The sequence below is a fragment of the Cetorhinus maximus genome, chromosome 15, assembly GCF_964194155.1.
Source record: "Cetorhinus maximus chromosome 15, sCetMax3.hap1.1, whole genome shotgun sequence".
Classification (NCBI taxonomy): Eukaryota; Metazoa; Chordata; class Chondrichthyes; order Lamniformes; family Cetorhinidae; genus Cetorhinus; species Cetorhinus maximus.
In genome coordinates this window covers 61,686,231-61,704,126 of record NC_135893.1, presented here as the reverse complement: position 1 = coordinate 61,704,126, position 17,896 = coordinate 61,686,231, and the positions used below count along the sequence as shown (strand labels likewise).

The following is a 17,896-nucleotide window of genomic DNA, read 5'->3' as shown; positions in this document are numbered from 1 at the left end:
CCTCTGTTGCTACGGATCTTATCTGCGGAGAATGATGAATCTTTCAAATTTTAAATCATATTGTACCTAATTAGTTTCAGTTGTAATGGGATGAAGGGCCCAGTGAACAAACTTTAATGAAGGAAAGTTCAATACATAGATTGAACAAGAACAAAGAACAAGAAGTAGAGCAAATGTTTCCACATGAATTTAAGATAGTCACTAATAAATCCAATGGGGAAATCAAGAGAAACTTCTTTACCATAGAGTGGTTAGAATGTTGAGTGGCTGAGATGAATAGTATAAATGCATTTAAGGGGAAGTTAATAATTACATAAGTAAAATATTCCCAACATCTCAGTTCTTATGATAGGTCATCAACCTGAAACATTAACTGTTTCTCTCTCCACGGATGTTGCCAGAATTGCTGAGTATTTCCAAAATTTTGTGTTTTACTTTGGATTTCCTGCATTCACAGAATTTTGCTTTGGACCTTATTGAATTAAGACAAATATATTTAATATGAATGGATCTCACAGGGGTTATTTTAAAAGTAGCAACTCAGAGGATGGTTTAGAAGGATTGGGATATTCCACCATAGGAATATAGGAACAGAAGTAGGCCATTTAGCCCCTAGAACCTGTTCCACCATTCAATGAGATCATGGCTGATCTGTGACCTAATTCCATATACCCACCTTTGCTTCATAACCCTCAATATCTTTGATTAACAAAAATCTATCAATCTCAGGTTAAAAGTTAATAATTGACCTAACATCAATTGCAGTTTGTGGAAGAGAGTTCCAAACTTCTACCACCATTTACATGAGGAAGTTTTTCCTAACTTCATTCCTGAAAGGGTTGGCTCTAACAATTAGACTTAGTCCCTTGGTCTTAGATTCCCCCAACCTGTGGAATCAGTTTTTTTCTGTCTACTTTATCAATTCCCTTAATATCTTGAAAACTTTAATCAAATCACCCCAAACTTTCTAAATTCCAGGGAATTCAACCTTGCGAAATCTCTCTTTGTAATTTAATCTACTGAGTTCAGTTATCATTCTGATATATCTACGCTGTACCCCCTCCAAGGCCAATATATCCTTCCTCAGGTGTGGTGCCCAGGATTAAACACAGTACTCCAGATGCGATCTAACTAGACTTTCATGATTCTTAATGCCTTCTATTCTAGTCCTCTAGGCATAAAGGCTGGCATTCTATTCACCTTTTAAATTTTTTTCATATCTGTCTATGGTATTTTAACAACCTCTGTACATGAACCTCCAAGTCTCTTTAGACACAATACATAGTACATTATTATACTACAAAGGCAAAGCTGTGTGTAGCCAGTTTTCCCCTTTAAAGCCACATGCTCTAATTGTTGTAGCTTCTGCTGCCAATTAAAGGCTAACTAGCTGAGGATCTGTCTAAGATCAATTAGAGGTCAGGTGAAATCAACAGCAAATATCTTTGGATTGAATGGGATGCAATGAAATGGAGTAGAATGGGATAAATGCCTGCAGGTTACATTCTGATAAAGCACTATAGACAAAACATTAACTAATCTGAATAAACAACTGTACTTCCATCACATTGAGTGTTTTACAGGCTAATATAGGTTTAGGACACAATATTACTATGCCTTAACTAAAAGGCACACCTTGCTATCAAACACAGAATAGCTCCATAAATAACAAACTATATTGACTCAGCTGTAACCATAAAGGTCTTCCTTGTCTGCTGTCTTGTTCTCATACCTCAGTATATTCCCCTCCTCATTGGTGATGCTCCGGTCAGTTAAAGCAACCTGGCTCTGAAGAACACTCAATTCTGCTTCAAGCTGTGAAAATAAACAAAGATGATGTATCAATTTCTTTTTTTCTGGAGAAATGATGCAGCTTACCCACAAACAAAAAGGCCATCGCTATCCTGTTTGTTTATCAAGCAGAGAAATGACAGTCAAGAATTCAACATTCTCCCACCTTCCACTCTGCTAATAGTCCTTAGCAGGTAATTGAAACAACATATGCCATGCTGCGGTATTGCCAATTTGGGGGTTACAGGTAAGCACTCCAAGTAAAATGCGGTGGTTAAAATATAAGCTCTGTCATGAAATTGTGTTTAGCAATGCAAAAACATACAGATTTATTGATATAAATACAATGGAAAAATACAGGAATGCATGATGGGCACATAGTAAAATATTAATCAGTGCAGAACAAAGCATGACACAAGATCTACAATACAGTTAAAGAGAGAGCCGTCAATAACTACAATTCATAATTCTTTAATACCATTAGAATCTGCTGCTGAATTGTTAATGCTGAATTCAAATTGCTGACATAACTCTTAAAAATCTCCCCAGCCAATTAGTGTGTCACTCCATCCAGGTAAAGCTACGTTCAGGCATAGTATTTTCTGTATGTACAATGAAACCTTATGTACAGGATACACTTATTTACAGAACATGGAAAACATAAATGAAAGGGTAGAACTGTCGAGTAACAACCATAAGGTGTGAATAATTTCCACAATTTTTCGTTTTTTTTTAAACTTGCTCTGTGCAAAGAGCTGTTTGGGTTCTTGCATCCAAAACTATTGACACATCTATATCTTTACTGTAGAAGATTGCACTCTTCCTTGCTTGGACGACAGGATGAGAAATTGAAAGGATTCAAAATTCAGGAAAGCAGAATGGTCAATCTCTCTGAACAGAGGTAACCGAACTGGGGTAGTTTTATGTAATGGAACCAAGTCTATTTGAACTGTGATTTCTTGTCCTTGAACAGATCTAAGTTCAATGAATTGAGACTGCAGATGGTGCCATCAGGTTCCTGCTTAGAAATGTTGCCAGTTGGAAAATTTCAGTGCTTCTCAAATGAAGCAGCTGTGTTAACTGGAGGTATAAAAGGAGCCAAAATACATGAAATAAACCTATAGCTTTCCATCACAACTGAGTACCACACAGCTTTCTTTTAAAAACCAAAGTAAAATTAACTGGATGATCAGACCGAATCATCACTTCCAGTATAAAATACCTTTTAAAGTGTTTCAGAGCACCATATATCGAAACACTGCTTTCTGATCATTTATAATGACCAGATTTTCCAAAAATAATCAAACTTGATTTGAATTCAGTAACATTAGAGAGAACATATCAAAATTCTAACTATGATTCAGAATTCAGAAATATTTAAGAAAACTTTTACACACTGTTGGCAAATGTTTCAACCTCAACCTGTCAGCAAGACAATATTCTAACCCTTGGTTGCCACTGAGACACAGAGACTCCAATTACAGGTTACTATTGACAAGTTTGGGTATGTCCAGCATCATATGATCACAGGCACTTCAATCTTATGCTGCCACCAAGGCAGGCAGGCAGAGAGACAGACACACCAAAATCCAACCTCACATTGTTATCCCATTGCATCACTTAACCCTGCCATCCAGACAGTTAGGGTTTAAAATCTTCACTGGTCTCAAAAAGCGCATGTACCAATTTCAGAATGCCTTTAAGATGCAAAAAGTCTATCAATCAAGAGAGTTTCACCTCCTACTGCCATCTAGCAACATATGTTCCAATCAGTACTGTCACAGATTTCCTTTTGTTTCCATTAGGTCTACCTATGCTACATCTAGGTGAGAAGCAAGGTCTGTGTTTTTACAATGTGCTAAAGACTGTACATGGCCCACCCACCACAACCTTTGTTCCTATCCTAACAACTGATGTAAAGGAGCTAATCACTGATAAGCCAGCTGTAATAGGAAGGGGGCATGAATACTTCACCAAACTCCTCAACAGAGAATTCTCACATCTCAGCAGGTCCTCTGCATTAAATTTTGCAGTTGCCTGAGAAAGAAAGCCTGCTTCTTCCTCCATCCACTGAAGGGGTGATAAAGGAAATCAAGTCAAACATGCACACCAAATTAAATTTAACATTGAAACCAAAAACAACAGCTGCATTGCCTCCAGGGCTTTTGATGCCAAGTTGCAATACTGGGGGGTGGGGGGGTGGGAATCACACTTCATGGCAGGAAGTGCAAAAATTAAAGGAATACCACCTACGGGATTACTAGATCTGTTCATCGTGTCACTGAAGGACACAAAATAATTGCTTCAAGAATGCTTATTGTCAGCTATTTTAGAACACTATGTACAGAACTATAGCACAGGACAGAAACACAAAAGTAAATGTACAGGTATCACCATTTAAAACATTTATAGCTTTGTGACAAATTCAGGTGACACTTTAATCCAAACTATATAATAATGTTTGTTTATAAAATGTTTTATTTGATATTGTAATAACTAAATTAAATATGCAGCAATCTCCATACCAGATGGAATGTATTACATTTTTTCTTGTAACATTAGAAAATAAGTTAATATATATGTTATAAACATCTTAGTTCAAAAACATTTTCCTTCTGTTTAAAAAAAAAGCTACAGCTGTTGAGTATATATGTTTAAACTATGGATCAATTTAAATCGATTCAATGCCTTGAAAAGTTAGCAGTCTTGTATATGCACTGAAGCTTGAGATGATATTACCACAACCTGAACTAGAGAGTTCATTATATATATAACAAGCAACAGATCATATCTCACTGCTAGATGGGAGAAGTTGTTCCATTTATACTATGCAGGTGAAATTTACACATACATCTTTTAAAATTTTATATATGGCATACAATTGCTGCCACAAGCCTTACTTTCCAAGTCATGATTTGGAGTTTAATTTTATTATGTCAACATTTAACTTTTGAAGATGCATACGTGGACCCTTGTAATGACAATACTCCATATAAACAATTTAAGGAGAAATGTATCTAATTAGGAGAAGAATTGGGGAGATGAGTGGGTTTTTGGGAACTGTAAGGGCAAGAGTAAGCTGAAGAAGATAATGGGAAGTGGAAGGAGATATTGGGAAGGGAAGGAGGAAGTGAAGGGAGAGATAGACAAATTAAAAACATAATTTTAAGTAATTTCAGTGAAGAAAAATCCAAAACATACTGACCTCTGCAATACATAAAAGGCACATCAATTCACTCAAACTCAAGTTTCACTCAAGTGAAACAAAAGTCCACATTGTTGCACTATGAGTTAAATGATAGTTGTAGGAGCCTGCTGCAGAATTTACAGGTGAAGCTTGCAAACAATATGTCTCAGAAGTTAAATGCTTCTGTCCTTATCTTACAACACAACTCTCACATACATGCACAAACTTACAACAGTTTTCAACAATACCACCACTTGGGCTTGAGAAACATAATTAATAAACCAATTGTTTTTCTTTCAAGGTATGCAAGACTTTGATGTGTCACTGCCGTAGGAAATACTTAATACTGTGCATAATAAGTACCCCAATAATTTAACTGAAAAGTGCACTGCATGATCTGTTACCATACTACACAGACTGAAGCTAATGGAAGTCAAACCTTAATCTGTGCTAAATCATAGAGTAGGTAATGGGATGCTACACTTCCCACCCTTGTATAAAAATGCAAGTTATTTTGAGAAAAAAAAATCAGTCAGGGTTCCTGCTCCTAATTGTTCTCCAGCTGCAAACACATGTGTGCACATTGGATAAAAGACAAGTTTAAGGTTGACTCTAATTCTCTCTGTGATGGAACTGCCAAGAATCATATATGAAGAATGGGAACCCAAGCAATGTATAAATAAAGTGGCAATGCTTGTAGAACTCTTCCTCAGCAACAGTCAGCACCTTCTGAAGAGAAGAAGAAATAAAAGAAAATAAATGGCAAACTTAGATAACTACTGTCCCCACATAATGCTATGGTTTAAATAAGAAAACCTATCAATTGTATCCTAAAGTTTATACTATGCAATAGCATAAATAAAATTAGAGGCTGTACAGCACAGAGACCAATTTACCAGTTGATGTGGCATACCTGGATTTCCATAAGGTACTACACAGAAGGTTAGTAGGCAAGATAAAGGTTCCTGGAGTTGGAGATAATATATTAACATGGATAAGCAATTGGTTAATGGATAGAAAACAAAGGGTGGGCACAAATGGGGCTTTTTCAAGTTGGCAGGCAATGAATAGTGGAGTGCCACAAGGATCAGTGTTGGGGCCTCAGCTATTTACAATCTATATTAATGACTTAGATGAAGGGACAAAGAGTTTTACTGATGATATCAAGTTAAGTGGAAAGGTAAGCTGTGGGGAGGACACAGAGACTCCAAGGAGATATATTCAGGTTAAGTGAGTGGGAAACAAGGTGGTAAATGGAGTATCATATAGGTAGGTGTGAAGTTATTCGCTTTAGTGAACAATTAACAATAAAAAGCAGAATTTTTTTTTAAAAATGAGAAGTTTGTAAGTGTTGATGTTCAAAGAGGCCTGGGTGTGCTTGTACAAGGAAAGCAGAAAGTTAGCATGCAGGTGCAGCAAGCAATTAGGAAAGCAAATGGCATGTTGGCCTTTATTGCAAGGAAATTGGAGTACTCAAATAAAGTTGTTGTTCTACCAATGTACAGGGTTTTGGTGAGACCACATCTGGAGTACTGAGTGCAGTTTTGGTCTCCACATTTACGAAACGAATTACTCCCATCGGAGGCGATATAGCAAAGGTTCACTAAATTGGTTCCTGGGATAAGGGGGTTGTCCTATGATAAGAGGCTGAGTAAATTGAGCTTATATTCTCTGTAGTTTAGAAGAATGAAAGGCAATCTCATTGAAACCTACAAAATTCTGAAGGGGTTTGATAAGGCGGATGCCAAGAGATTGTTTCCGCTGGTCAGGGAATCTAAAATGCGGCGGCATAGCCTCAAGATAAGGGACTGATCATTTAGGACTAAAATAAGGAGAAGTTACTTCACTCAAAGGGTTGCGAATCTTTGGAATTATCTATCCTAGTCTAACTAACCTACTCCATCATTAAGGCTGGGATAGACAGATTTTTGGTCCTCTAAGGGAATTAAGGGATATGGGGAGCGAGCGGGGAATTGGAGTTGAAGTCTAAGATCAGCCATGATCGCACTGAATGGCGGAGCAGGCTTGATGGCTGTGTGGTCTACTTCTGATCCTACTTCTTGTGGCCCAACAGGTCCTTGCCAAAGTTTATGTTCTTCACAAGCCTCCTCCCCATTACCTTATCTAACCCTTCTAGTCCCTTTCTCCCTCATGTATTTATCTAGGTTCCCCATAAATGCATCAATTATATTTGCTTCAACTACTCCGTGTGGTAGAAAGTTCCACATTTCAACCAGTCATCAGGTAAAGAGCGTTCACCTGAATTCCTCACTGGATTTATGAGACTATTTTATTTTTATGGTCCCTAGTTTTGGGGTCTCCAACAACCATCTCAATGTCCTGTTAAACTGTTGAAGAATCTTGAGGAATCCATTAGGTCAACCTCAGCCTTAACTAACACTTAACATTCATTAAATTACTGTATCTGTTATTTTCATAGAGGAATTCACTCATTTTGAACAATGTGTTTTCAGTAAATATAGGCACAAATCAGTCTGCTACAGCAGCTGTCAAATAATTAATTTCTACTTCGAATAACAAATCTACAGCCCACATAAGGTTACAAGTTTCCTTGGTCTTTGATTTTTCTTTTAATAAAAGTGCTCAGCTTTATGAGAACTGCTTTGTGCAGCTTGCAGCCGTGGTGGAGGTATTTACAGGCTGTTGGAGTTACATTAAGCAGTTGTGGTCAGAGAGACTATGCTATAAAAAAAAGACTCAGGCATAAGATGAAACAAAGTGCCAGCCCAGTTCCCAGTGGTGCACATGATTCAATATCAAATATTGTGGGAGACAGTTACTTCAAAGCCAGAGGATGTCTTTCATCAAGATAAGTTGACAAGCTCTAATTCACAAGAGTTAAGGGAGCCAATTTATGTGTTCTTACACAGGGATAGGATTTAATTTGCACTTTTCACTTTTATATCAATCAACAACACACAGAAAATATGCCACAGACAGAATTCTTACTTTTGAACAGGAAGGCTATGCAATTAAAAAAATGAATATCATGCACATATTAAAGATACTTATTAAGTGTATCTATTGCAATCTGAGCAATGCAGTATTGTACCCTAAACTGAAATGAATAGTGATTACTATTACTACTAGCTAGCATAGTATAGTAGCATACTATATAGACAAAGGCTCATTGGTTCAATCTCAAATCTGAGCTAAATGAGGTGCAAGAGTTCACATCAGTACACTTGTAAATTGCTGTTCAAGGGAAAAGACAACCAGGGTCCCCCTGCTCCTGATTACTAGCCAGTAACATCTGCTGGAAACACATGTGCGAACAACAGATGAGCGTGGGTTTGAACCTGGTTATGATTCTTTCCTTAATGGAATAGTCTGGGATCATATATGAAGAACAGGAACTCAAGCAATGTACCAAAGAACTGCCCAGGGACCTGTTCCCCAGCAAGAGTTAGTACCTTCAGGAGAGGACGACAAACAAGAAAAAACACTATCCTTTTCTTTCTGCCCACCAGCCCTCTTTCTATCCATGAGGTTATATTCCCTTTAATTTCATGCGCCATTGTGCGTTACCTTACCAAATATTTTTTGGAAGTCCATGCAAACCACATGCTTTACATTTTCTTTAACAATTCTCTGTTAATTTTTCAAAGAAGATTGGACAAGCAGAGTATGCCTTTCAGACATCCACACTGGTCACCAGGTCTCCAAGTGTTTAGCAGTATCATCAGTCGTATAGATTCCAACAGATCATAGCACCAAATTACCCCTTTGTGCCCTTGTACAACAGTTGCTTCTAGGTCTTTCCCATCAGGATTACAGCTGCAAATATCATTAAAATATCTCCTCCATAAATTACATATGCAAATGTGTTGTGCAACATTGCTTATAATGGGCATAAATGTTTTCAAAAGGATAGTTAAGTAGTTTCAATTATGACATTTTTAAAGTACAACTTAATCACGTAAAATTGGCTATAAAAAGTCAGTTTCATTCAATTTGGCTAGCAAATAAACTGGATTGGTGATACTGAATCTTGACAGGCCTCATTATACTTGAGGTGGAGCATAATTACACTACTTATTGTAAGCACTTTTTTCCATATATGCACATGCAATTTTTATATTAATTCTCCACCCAAAGCAGGCTTGCTGTAGCTGGACAAAGCAAATTAAAAAGTTTATGGAATGTGTCTACAGATGACTTTAGTGGTAACAATTTCCAATGCAATGGTCTCACAATAAGCGGCATGCAAAAACTAAACTCATTCTGGTGCACTGAGGCTGGTGGCCAGAAAGCCTGTTGTGTTTTCCACATCATTTACTCCAATTAAATAAGGGAAAACTGAAGCCATCATTTGCAGTCCCCACTCCAAACTCCATTTCCTAGTTGCTGGCTCCATCCCTCTTCCTGGCAACTGTCTGAGATTAAGCCAGTCTGCTCGCAACCTTGGAGTCACACTTGACGCCAAGATGAACTTCCAACCCCATATTCACATCATCACCAAGACTGTCTGTTTCCACCTCCGTAACATTGCCTGATTTTGCCCGTCTCAGCTCACCTGCTGCTGAAATCCTCATTTATGCCTTCACTTATTGCAGAAGTGAGTATTCAAACGCACTCCTGACTGTTCCCTCACATTCTGCCCTCCAAACTTGAGGTCATCCAAAGCTCTGCTACCTGTCTTAACACACACCAAGTCCAGTTCACTTACCACCCAGTGCTCACTGACCTACATTAGTTCCCAGTCACGCAACATTTTGAATTTAAAGCGCTCACCTTTGTTTTCAAATCCATTCAGGTATTTCCCCTTCCTATCTCCATAATCTCCTGCAGCCTCACAATATGAGAGATATCTGCATTCCTCTAATTATTACTTCTTGAGCATTCCCATTTTACTCATTCCAATATTGGTGGCCATGCCTTCAGTTGTTTAGGCCCTACATTCTGGAATACCCTACCCCCACCCTACACCTCTCCACGCTCTACCGCACTTTCCTCCTTTAAGACACTCCTTAAACCTTGAACACATTCTTTGACCAAACATTTGGTAATTTGACCTAACATACCCTTAAGTGGCACAGTGTCATTTTTGTTTAATAATGCTCCTGTGAAGCGCCTTGGGGCTTTTGATTACATTAAAAGGTACTATATAAATATCAATTATTGTTTTTTTTTATCCATTCATGGAATGTGGGCATCGCTGGCAAGGCCAGCATTTGTTGCATATCCCTAATTGCCAGAGAACTCAGTGGCTTGCTAAGCCATCTCAAAGGGCAGTTAAGAGTCAACCACATTGCTGCAGGGCTGGAGTCACATGTAACCCAAGCCAGGGAAGGATGGCAGATTTCCTTCCCTAAAGGACATTAGTGAACAGGTGGGGGAGTTCACAATAATCGATGATAGTTGTCTTGGTCACCATCGCTAAAACTAGTTTTGTATTCCAGATTAATTAATTGAATTCAAATTCCACCAGCTGCTATAGTGGGATTTGAACCCATGTCTGCTGAGCATTAGCCTAAGCCTCTGGATTACCAGTCCAGTGACCACTACGTCACCATCTCACCCTTGTTGTTGATGCCATTATTGGCAAATTCAGAAACCAGTAGCACCGTAAAGTGTCTCTTCAATATAACGTTATCTTTTGAGATGGTTTGGTTTAGTTGGTAGCACTCTCGACTCAGCCAGAAGGTTGCATGTTCAAGTTCCACTCCAGATACTTGACCAAAATAAAGGCTGAAACTCTAACACGATACAGAGATGATGCTGCATAGACAGAGGTGTTATTTTATGGATAAGACATTAAACCAAGGCTTTGTCTGTTGTCAGGTGGATGTAAAAGATCCCATGACACGATTGCAAGGAAGAGCAGGAGAATTCTCCCTTTTGTCCTGGCCAATTTTATCTCTCAACCAACATCATTAAAGCAAATAATCTGGTCATTATCTCATTGCGGTTTGTGAGACCTCGTTGTAAGCAAATTGGATGCAGGTTCACTTCATTACAACAGTGAATATACTTCAGACGTACCTAATTAGCTGTAAAGCACTTTAGGACATCCAGAGGTCATGAAAGGCGCTACATAATTGCATTTCTTTCTTTATCATTCAATTTTCTTTGAAATACAAATTTTCTCTCCACTTTCGACTGATCTAACACTTTGCCAAATCCTGTCCATGGAGATAACATATATTGCTTTGTGCAACCTTTGATACACACTCACAATGATTGATGGAGGCAAAATGTTCTATCCACACAGGGCTTCTGTAAATAGAATCGAGAACCAATTTTAAAAAACAGGGCAAGTTGTTTTTCCTCCCAAAATGTTTAGGGTTGTCAATGAAACTGGATTCCTATAGAGGTGTTTCTAAGAAATTTACCAGATTTCCCTTGTTTTTTTGTCTGTGATCCCTCATATTATCTACTGATTTACCAGCTAAAATTGCTGGGACTATTTTTGGTGCAAACCTGTCTAAGCAGAAAACCAATACTTCAATCTCCTCATTCCTAAATTCAAGAAATTACTGGGCATTTGAATTAGACTAGGTAACGTGGTCCAAAAATGAAGTGGAAGAAAACTTCGAACAACTGAGCACCTGCTACAGTGAGAGGCAATGAATTGTGCATGCAGACCTCTGCAGCTAAGAGCAACGCTCCATTTCTAGTTAACTATGTTACTGTTAGCCTTCAGACTTAATTATATTCAGGGTTCTTAATCTAAAAGGAGAAATTCAATTTTAGTTTTAAACAGCCACACCCCCTTCTTTTAAAACAGAAATTTATTTGCTTGCCTTTCTTCCCAATGAATTACATATAGGGTCCTAAGATGCTACAGGTAAGGTTAATATAGGATTCATCATCAGTGCTGCAATTCCAGCTTTGTGATAGCCTCTCCAGACCTACACTGACAACGGAAGATGAATAGGCCGCAGCTGAATGCCTCCTTGCCCCGGGCCACTGGCATACTGCTTAGCCAGGAATTCATACTCTGCCACAACTTCCCCTTCTGCACAACAATTTTGGAATCTACTGCAAGTGCTATTCAATTTCTTTTTCAAATATAATCTCCAATAAATCATGTTTTTTCCCAGTGCTCCTAAAATAAAGACAGCTACTTGGACAACAGATTATGCCCAGATATGACAAGCTTTTCACTGTCAGTTATAGCCCAACACAAAGGACTAGTGATGATGAGTTGAAAGTAGTCTTCCATGTGAAATATTTGTGCAGTGTTTTGCCATAGTCTCAGATTCCCAAGATACTGTGTACAGTTAAGAGTGCCAGTAGAATCAGAGGCTCCTTGTAGCAACTCCAAACTGCAAGGTTGATCAAAGCTCACTAACTCTTTTGGGCAATGAATCAGTGGCATTAGACCAGGATAGTAAGCAATTTTTTTTGATGGGCCACGTGTCTTAATGTCTTTTTAGGTTACCAGAAAATGGCCCGTTACGCTTGGTTAGACAGCCCAAAACAAAGGATTACCATGTGCATCTGATAGAAGCAAGTGAAACAAACTACCTGCAGGACATAGTTCTGTTAGAGCTGATTAAACATCGTATAAAGGCATTTAAGAATATCCCATCAAATCTTTTTAAATGTCAAAGAACACCAAACATAAAAACAACATAAACTGCCAGTCACTCAATCAGAAAAGGATAACTTTTAAGAATTTCAAACCAAGCACAAGAAATTGCAACATAAAAGTTCTATTTGTATTTTGATTTAGAGGTTGCTTTTATGAGATTTAAAATGAATTTAATTTAGTGGTTAAGATTCTTCTTTTCTTTTTCACAAGTTCAAGTATCAAATAAAAAGCTAGCACCAATTCCCACTATTACATAACTACATATGACAGACACTCGCCTTAGCTCAAGGAGTAGTCAATCCCAAAGGCACCCCCCAGATCTGCTTTGTCAGTTTTATCACATGCCAATAGGTCGACCAACAGCCACTGTTGGTCATTCTGCTCCATTTGCTTCCAAGGGGTTTGCGCAATAGCAAAGCAAAGTACTGCAATTTGATTAATGCTCATTACATAGAATTATGAAAAATTTACAGCATCAAACAGGCCATCTGGTCCAACTGGTCTATGTTGTTTTTTTATACTCCACACAAGCTCCTCCTGCCCCTGTTCATCTAACCCTATCTGCATATTGAACTAAAATGCATATGAACATGTGCCTCCTTCACTGACAAGGGCACCAGCAGTTAGCCAGCAGAAGAAATTGGAAATAGTTATCGGAAACTACAGGTTGCATAGCTGCTTCTTAGCGGATGTTGGCTTTCTTTCCAATTGCATAAATACTTCAAATTTTTCAGTCCCTTTGCCAGTTCATTCGTTTCCCAGGCTTCCCACTGTTGTGCGCATTAGACACTAGAATGGAATACATTTGATATTGGCCTGGTACAAAGTTATTAATAAAAAAGCAAAATACTGCAGATGTTCCGATGGTGCCACCTTCCAAACGACGCTTCTGACTTGTCTCCCTTCTTCCTTAACTGAGGTTTCCCCACCACTGTGGTTGACAGGGCCCTCAGCCATGTCCAACCCATCTCTTGCGCCTCTGCCCTCACACTTTCCCCTCCCTCCCAGAAACATGATAGGGTCCCCGTTGTCCTCACTTTTCACCCCACCAGCCTCCGCATTCAAAGGATCATCCTCCGCCATTTCTGCCAACTCCAGCCTGATGCCACCATCAAACACATCTTCCCTCACTCCCCCTTGTCAGCATTCCATAGGGACCGTCCCTCTGGGACGCCCTAGTCCACTCCTCCATCACCCCCAACACCTCGTCCCCTTCCCATGGCACCTTCCCATGCAATCGCAGAAGGTGCAACACCTGCCCCTTTATCTCCTCCCTCCTCACTGTCCTTCAGGTGAAGCAGCGCTTCACTTGCACTTTCTTCAATTTGGCCGACAGCATCTGCTGTTCCCAATGTGGTCTCCTCTACATTGGGGAAGAGCAAACACTGACTGGGTGACCGCTTTGCGGAACACCTCCGGTCTGTCCGCAAGTATGACCAAGACCTTCCGGTCACTTGCCATTTCAACACACCATCCCATTCTCATGCCTGCGTATCCGTCCTTGGCCTGCTGCAATGTCCCAGTGAAGCCCAGCGCAAACTGGAGGAACAGCACCTCATCTTCCAATTAGGCACTTTACAGCCTTCTGGAGTTAACATTGAGTTCAACAACTTCAGGCGATGAACTCTCCGCTCCATCCTCACCCCCTTTTTAATCCCCTTTTTTCTACATTAATTTTATTTTTTATCCATTTTTATTTTATTTTCATTCATGTATCTGTGGTTTTATCCCCCATTCTATCCCATTTTCTATCTTTTTTTTCCCACCACTGCCCCCTCCCCCCACTCCATCCCCTACAGGGCCATTCTGTTACTTGTTCCATGATTTTTTTTTCCCCACACAATGCTACCCTTCTTCTGCTATTATCACATTCTGCTTTCTTACCTTTATGCCACTATCAGCACCTTTTTTTAACACTAACCACTACCATTAACACTCCCATTGTCCTTTAGTTCATAACATCCTTGTCCCCACCAATGACTGGCCTTCTATCCGGCTGCAGCTCTTCCACCCCCCTTTAACAGTATAAATTTCATCACATTTCCACTACTCCAGCTCTGAAAAGAAGGGTCATACGGACTCGAAACATTAACTCTTTCTCTCTCCACAAATGCTGCTAGACCTGCTGAGGTTTTCCAGCATTTTCTGTTTTTGTTAAAGTTGTTAATCTTCATCTTAAAACCATTAAAAAGAGCAATATTGAGTACCATTATGGATTTCAACACTGTTGCTCAAGTATATGGCGTGGGAGGGAAATCCATGGTAGAAAAATCACACACGCACTCTAGATCGGGCAGTTTTGATCAGATGAATGGCCTTGACTCATACTGGGTTGTTATGACCCAGCAGTTGGTGAAGCTGAGTTATTTAAAAATCCCAGAGGGAAACTTTAAACAACTGTCATAACATCCAATTTTTTGTGATGCAACTCTAAACTCAGGAATCAGACCACCAGATCTCAAGAGGTTTTATGTTAAACTAAATGAAACATTTTATTAATTTACACAAATTATATATATACACATGGCTACAAATTACTACGATCATAACTTATAACAAATTACCAAACTTAATCTCCATTAAGGCAACAGCACCCACAGAGACACCAGGCAAAGCATTTTCAATTTACAAATTCAAAATGAGGTTCCTTTCACTTGTGATTTCTGTGGGGACAGTTGGAGGCTTACAGCTGCTTTGATGTTACATTGCCTCTGCCCTGCACACACGAAAACTGCACATCTCATTGAATGTAAATTCTCATTGTATCGCCCAGCCTCTTTGAACTCCACCTCTTCTAACAAAAAAACCTCTTTCATAGTACCAATTTTATTAGTAATATAAATATATTACTTGGTCTCTGCTAGCTAGTTGACAGGTTTCACCCCACTTCTTCAATGCTTAATTCAAAAAATGCAAATACACTCTACTTCTCTTGCATCTCAAAACTAGTACACATCAAAGCACCCAGATAGCTGGTTTTAATCCAATTAAGACACATCCACAGACTAAACCTCTTTTTTAAAAGAAAAATATTTTCCAATAATATTATATACATTAATAGCTTCATGACCCCCTCCCTATCAAAAAATGAGCCATCATAATTCTAAAAGATGGCTTCATTTTAATAACACATCTCACTATCTCCTATACTTATTACGCTATTACATTACCAGATGCATGCATTAACATAATATATATATACACACACACACACACAAGTCCCTGGTATCAAAAGAAATCATTCCAGTTCAATGTCTAGGTTTTAAAAATGCCCAGTTTTCCTTTAAGCTTCAAACTCTTGATAACGCATCTGTGAACAGGTTGGCCCTTCCAGCAATATGTACAATACGTAGATTAGATTGTTGTAATAATAGACTCCATCTGAAAAGCCTTGTACTTTTGTCTCAAAATTTGTCCAGAAACTTCAAGGGATTATGGTCTGTATAAACAATTGTTTCTGTTGAATTGTTTGCAACATAAATTTCAAATGCTGCAATGCTAACACCAAACTCAAAGTCTCTTTTTCAATCTTTGACTATCTTCTCTGTTGTACATTCAGCTTCTGTGAAAAACACCCGATCGGTTTTTCAATTTCAGTGTCATCTTCTTCAAACAGTACAGCCCTAATGCCTAGATTACTTGCGTCAATGGCCAACTTGAATTGCTTGGCATAATTGGGTACTGCCAAAACTGGTGACATAGTTGATACAGTTTTCAAACTATCGAATGACTTCTGACGCTCGTGTGCCCATTGAAACTTCTTGTTCTTTTTTAATAGTTCAGTCATTGGAGCAACCACATGGCTAAAATTTGGTACAAATTTCCAGTAAAACCCACTCATGTCCAGAAATCTCAAAACTTCTCGTTGTAGGCGCTGGGAAATCCACGATAGCCTTGACTTTCGCATCTCTCGGAGCCACCTTACCATGTCCAATGGTGTGGCCTAGATACGTAATTTGCCCTTTTGCAAATTCACTTTCAGCCAAGTTCATCGCCAAATTAGCCTCTTGTAGTCGAGTAAATAATTCTTCCAGATGCTGTAAATGCTCCTCCCACGTCTGACTGAAAACGATTGGGTTATCAATATAAACAGCACAATTGCTTAGACCTGAAATTACTGTGTCAGTTTGTGACATATCGCAGGTGCATTCTTCATACCAAATGGCATGACTTTAAACAGATATAGTCCACTTGGCATCACAAAAGCTGATATTTCCTTTGCTCGCTCCGACAACGGTCCCTGCCAATATCCTTTTAGCAAGTCAATTTTTGTGCTAGATTTCGATTGTCCCACTTTCTCAATGCAATCTTCCAACCGTGGTATGGGATATGAATCCGCTTTTGTCACCACATTCATCCTTCGATAGTCCACACACAGTCTTTGTGTTCCATCCAGTTTCGGTACCAGTATATCAGGCGGACTCCTGTTACTGAAGCTAGATTCAATGGTATCATTTTGAAGCATGAAATCAATTTCTTTTTGTACTTGTGATAACTTTGCTGGATTTAATCTATAAGGTTGTTGCCTTATTGAAGATGATATTCCTATACATACATCATGTAAAGCTAAATGTATCTTTCCCAATTTATTTCCACAAATAGGTTTGTGTGACTGCAGTAGCTTTTCTAAATCACTTTGACACTCGCTTAGAAGGTAGCTCAATATTTCATTTAAATTTTCAAGCACTCCCTCATTATCCAATTTGATTAGAGGAAAATCAATTTCAGAGTCCTGCACTTCTACCTTTCTCATCATCCACTGTCACTAATACTACTTTTTGTTCCTCTTGCCTGTCAAAGTACTTTTTAAGCATAATTACGTGACACACGCTCTGCTTCTTTCTTCTATTTGGAGTATTTACTAAACAATTTACTTCACTCAACTTCTTTTCAATCCGGTAAGGCCCACTAAATCTTACCAGTACTAGATGATTCATTAAATGTAAGAAGAACTAGTACTTTCTCTCCAGAAACAAAACTATGAGTTTTAGCTTTCTTATCTGCTTCCATTTTCATCACTTGCTATGATATCTTTAAAAGTTCCCTAGCCAACTCACATGCTCTGTTCAATCTTTCCCTAAAATTTGATACGTAATCTAGGAGAGTAGTGTCTGAATTTTGACCCACCAATTTCACATGAATCAATTTCAGTGGTCTCCTTGCCTCACTAGTTCAAAAGGGCTAAAACCAGTTGGTGTATTAGGAGCATCTCTAACAGCAAATAACAAAAATGGAATTCCTGTATCCCAATCCTGGGCATAATTCTGACAGTATGCTCCTATCATAGTTTTTAAAGTTTGATGCTGTCTTTCTAAAGCTCCTTGTGACTCTGGATGATAAGCTGTTGACTTAAACTG

At 38.7% G+C, this 17,896-nt stretch overlaps 1 protein-coding gene across 3 annotated transcripts in view; it reads right to left on the bottom strand.

Annotated features, from left to right (window-relative positions):
* Positions 1-17,896, bottom strand: part of mad1l1 (mitotic arrest deficient 1 like 1) — a 1,010,048-nt gene that overhangs the window by 559,594 nt on the left and 432,558 nt on the right. For all 3 annotated transcript variants that reach the window (XM_078558544.1, XM_078558545.1, XM_078558546.1), the window contains exon 14: positions 1,733-1,815. In XM_078558544.1, coding sequence (XP_078414670.1) covers positions 1,733-1,815 — 83 coding nt within the window. The remainder of the gene's footprint in view (positions 1-1,732; positions 1,816-17,896) is intronic.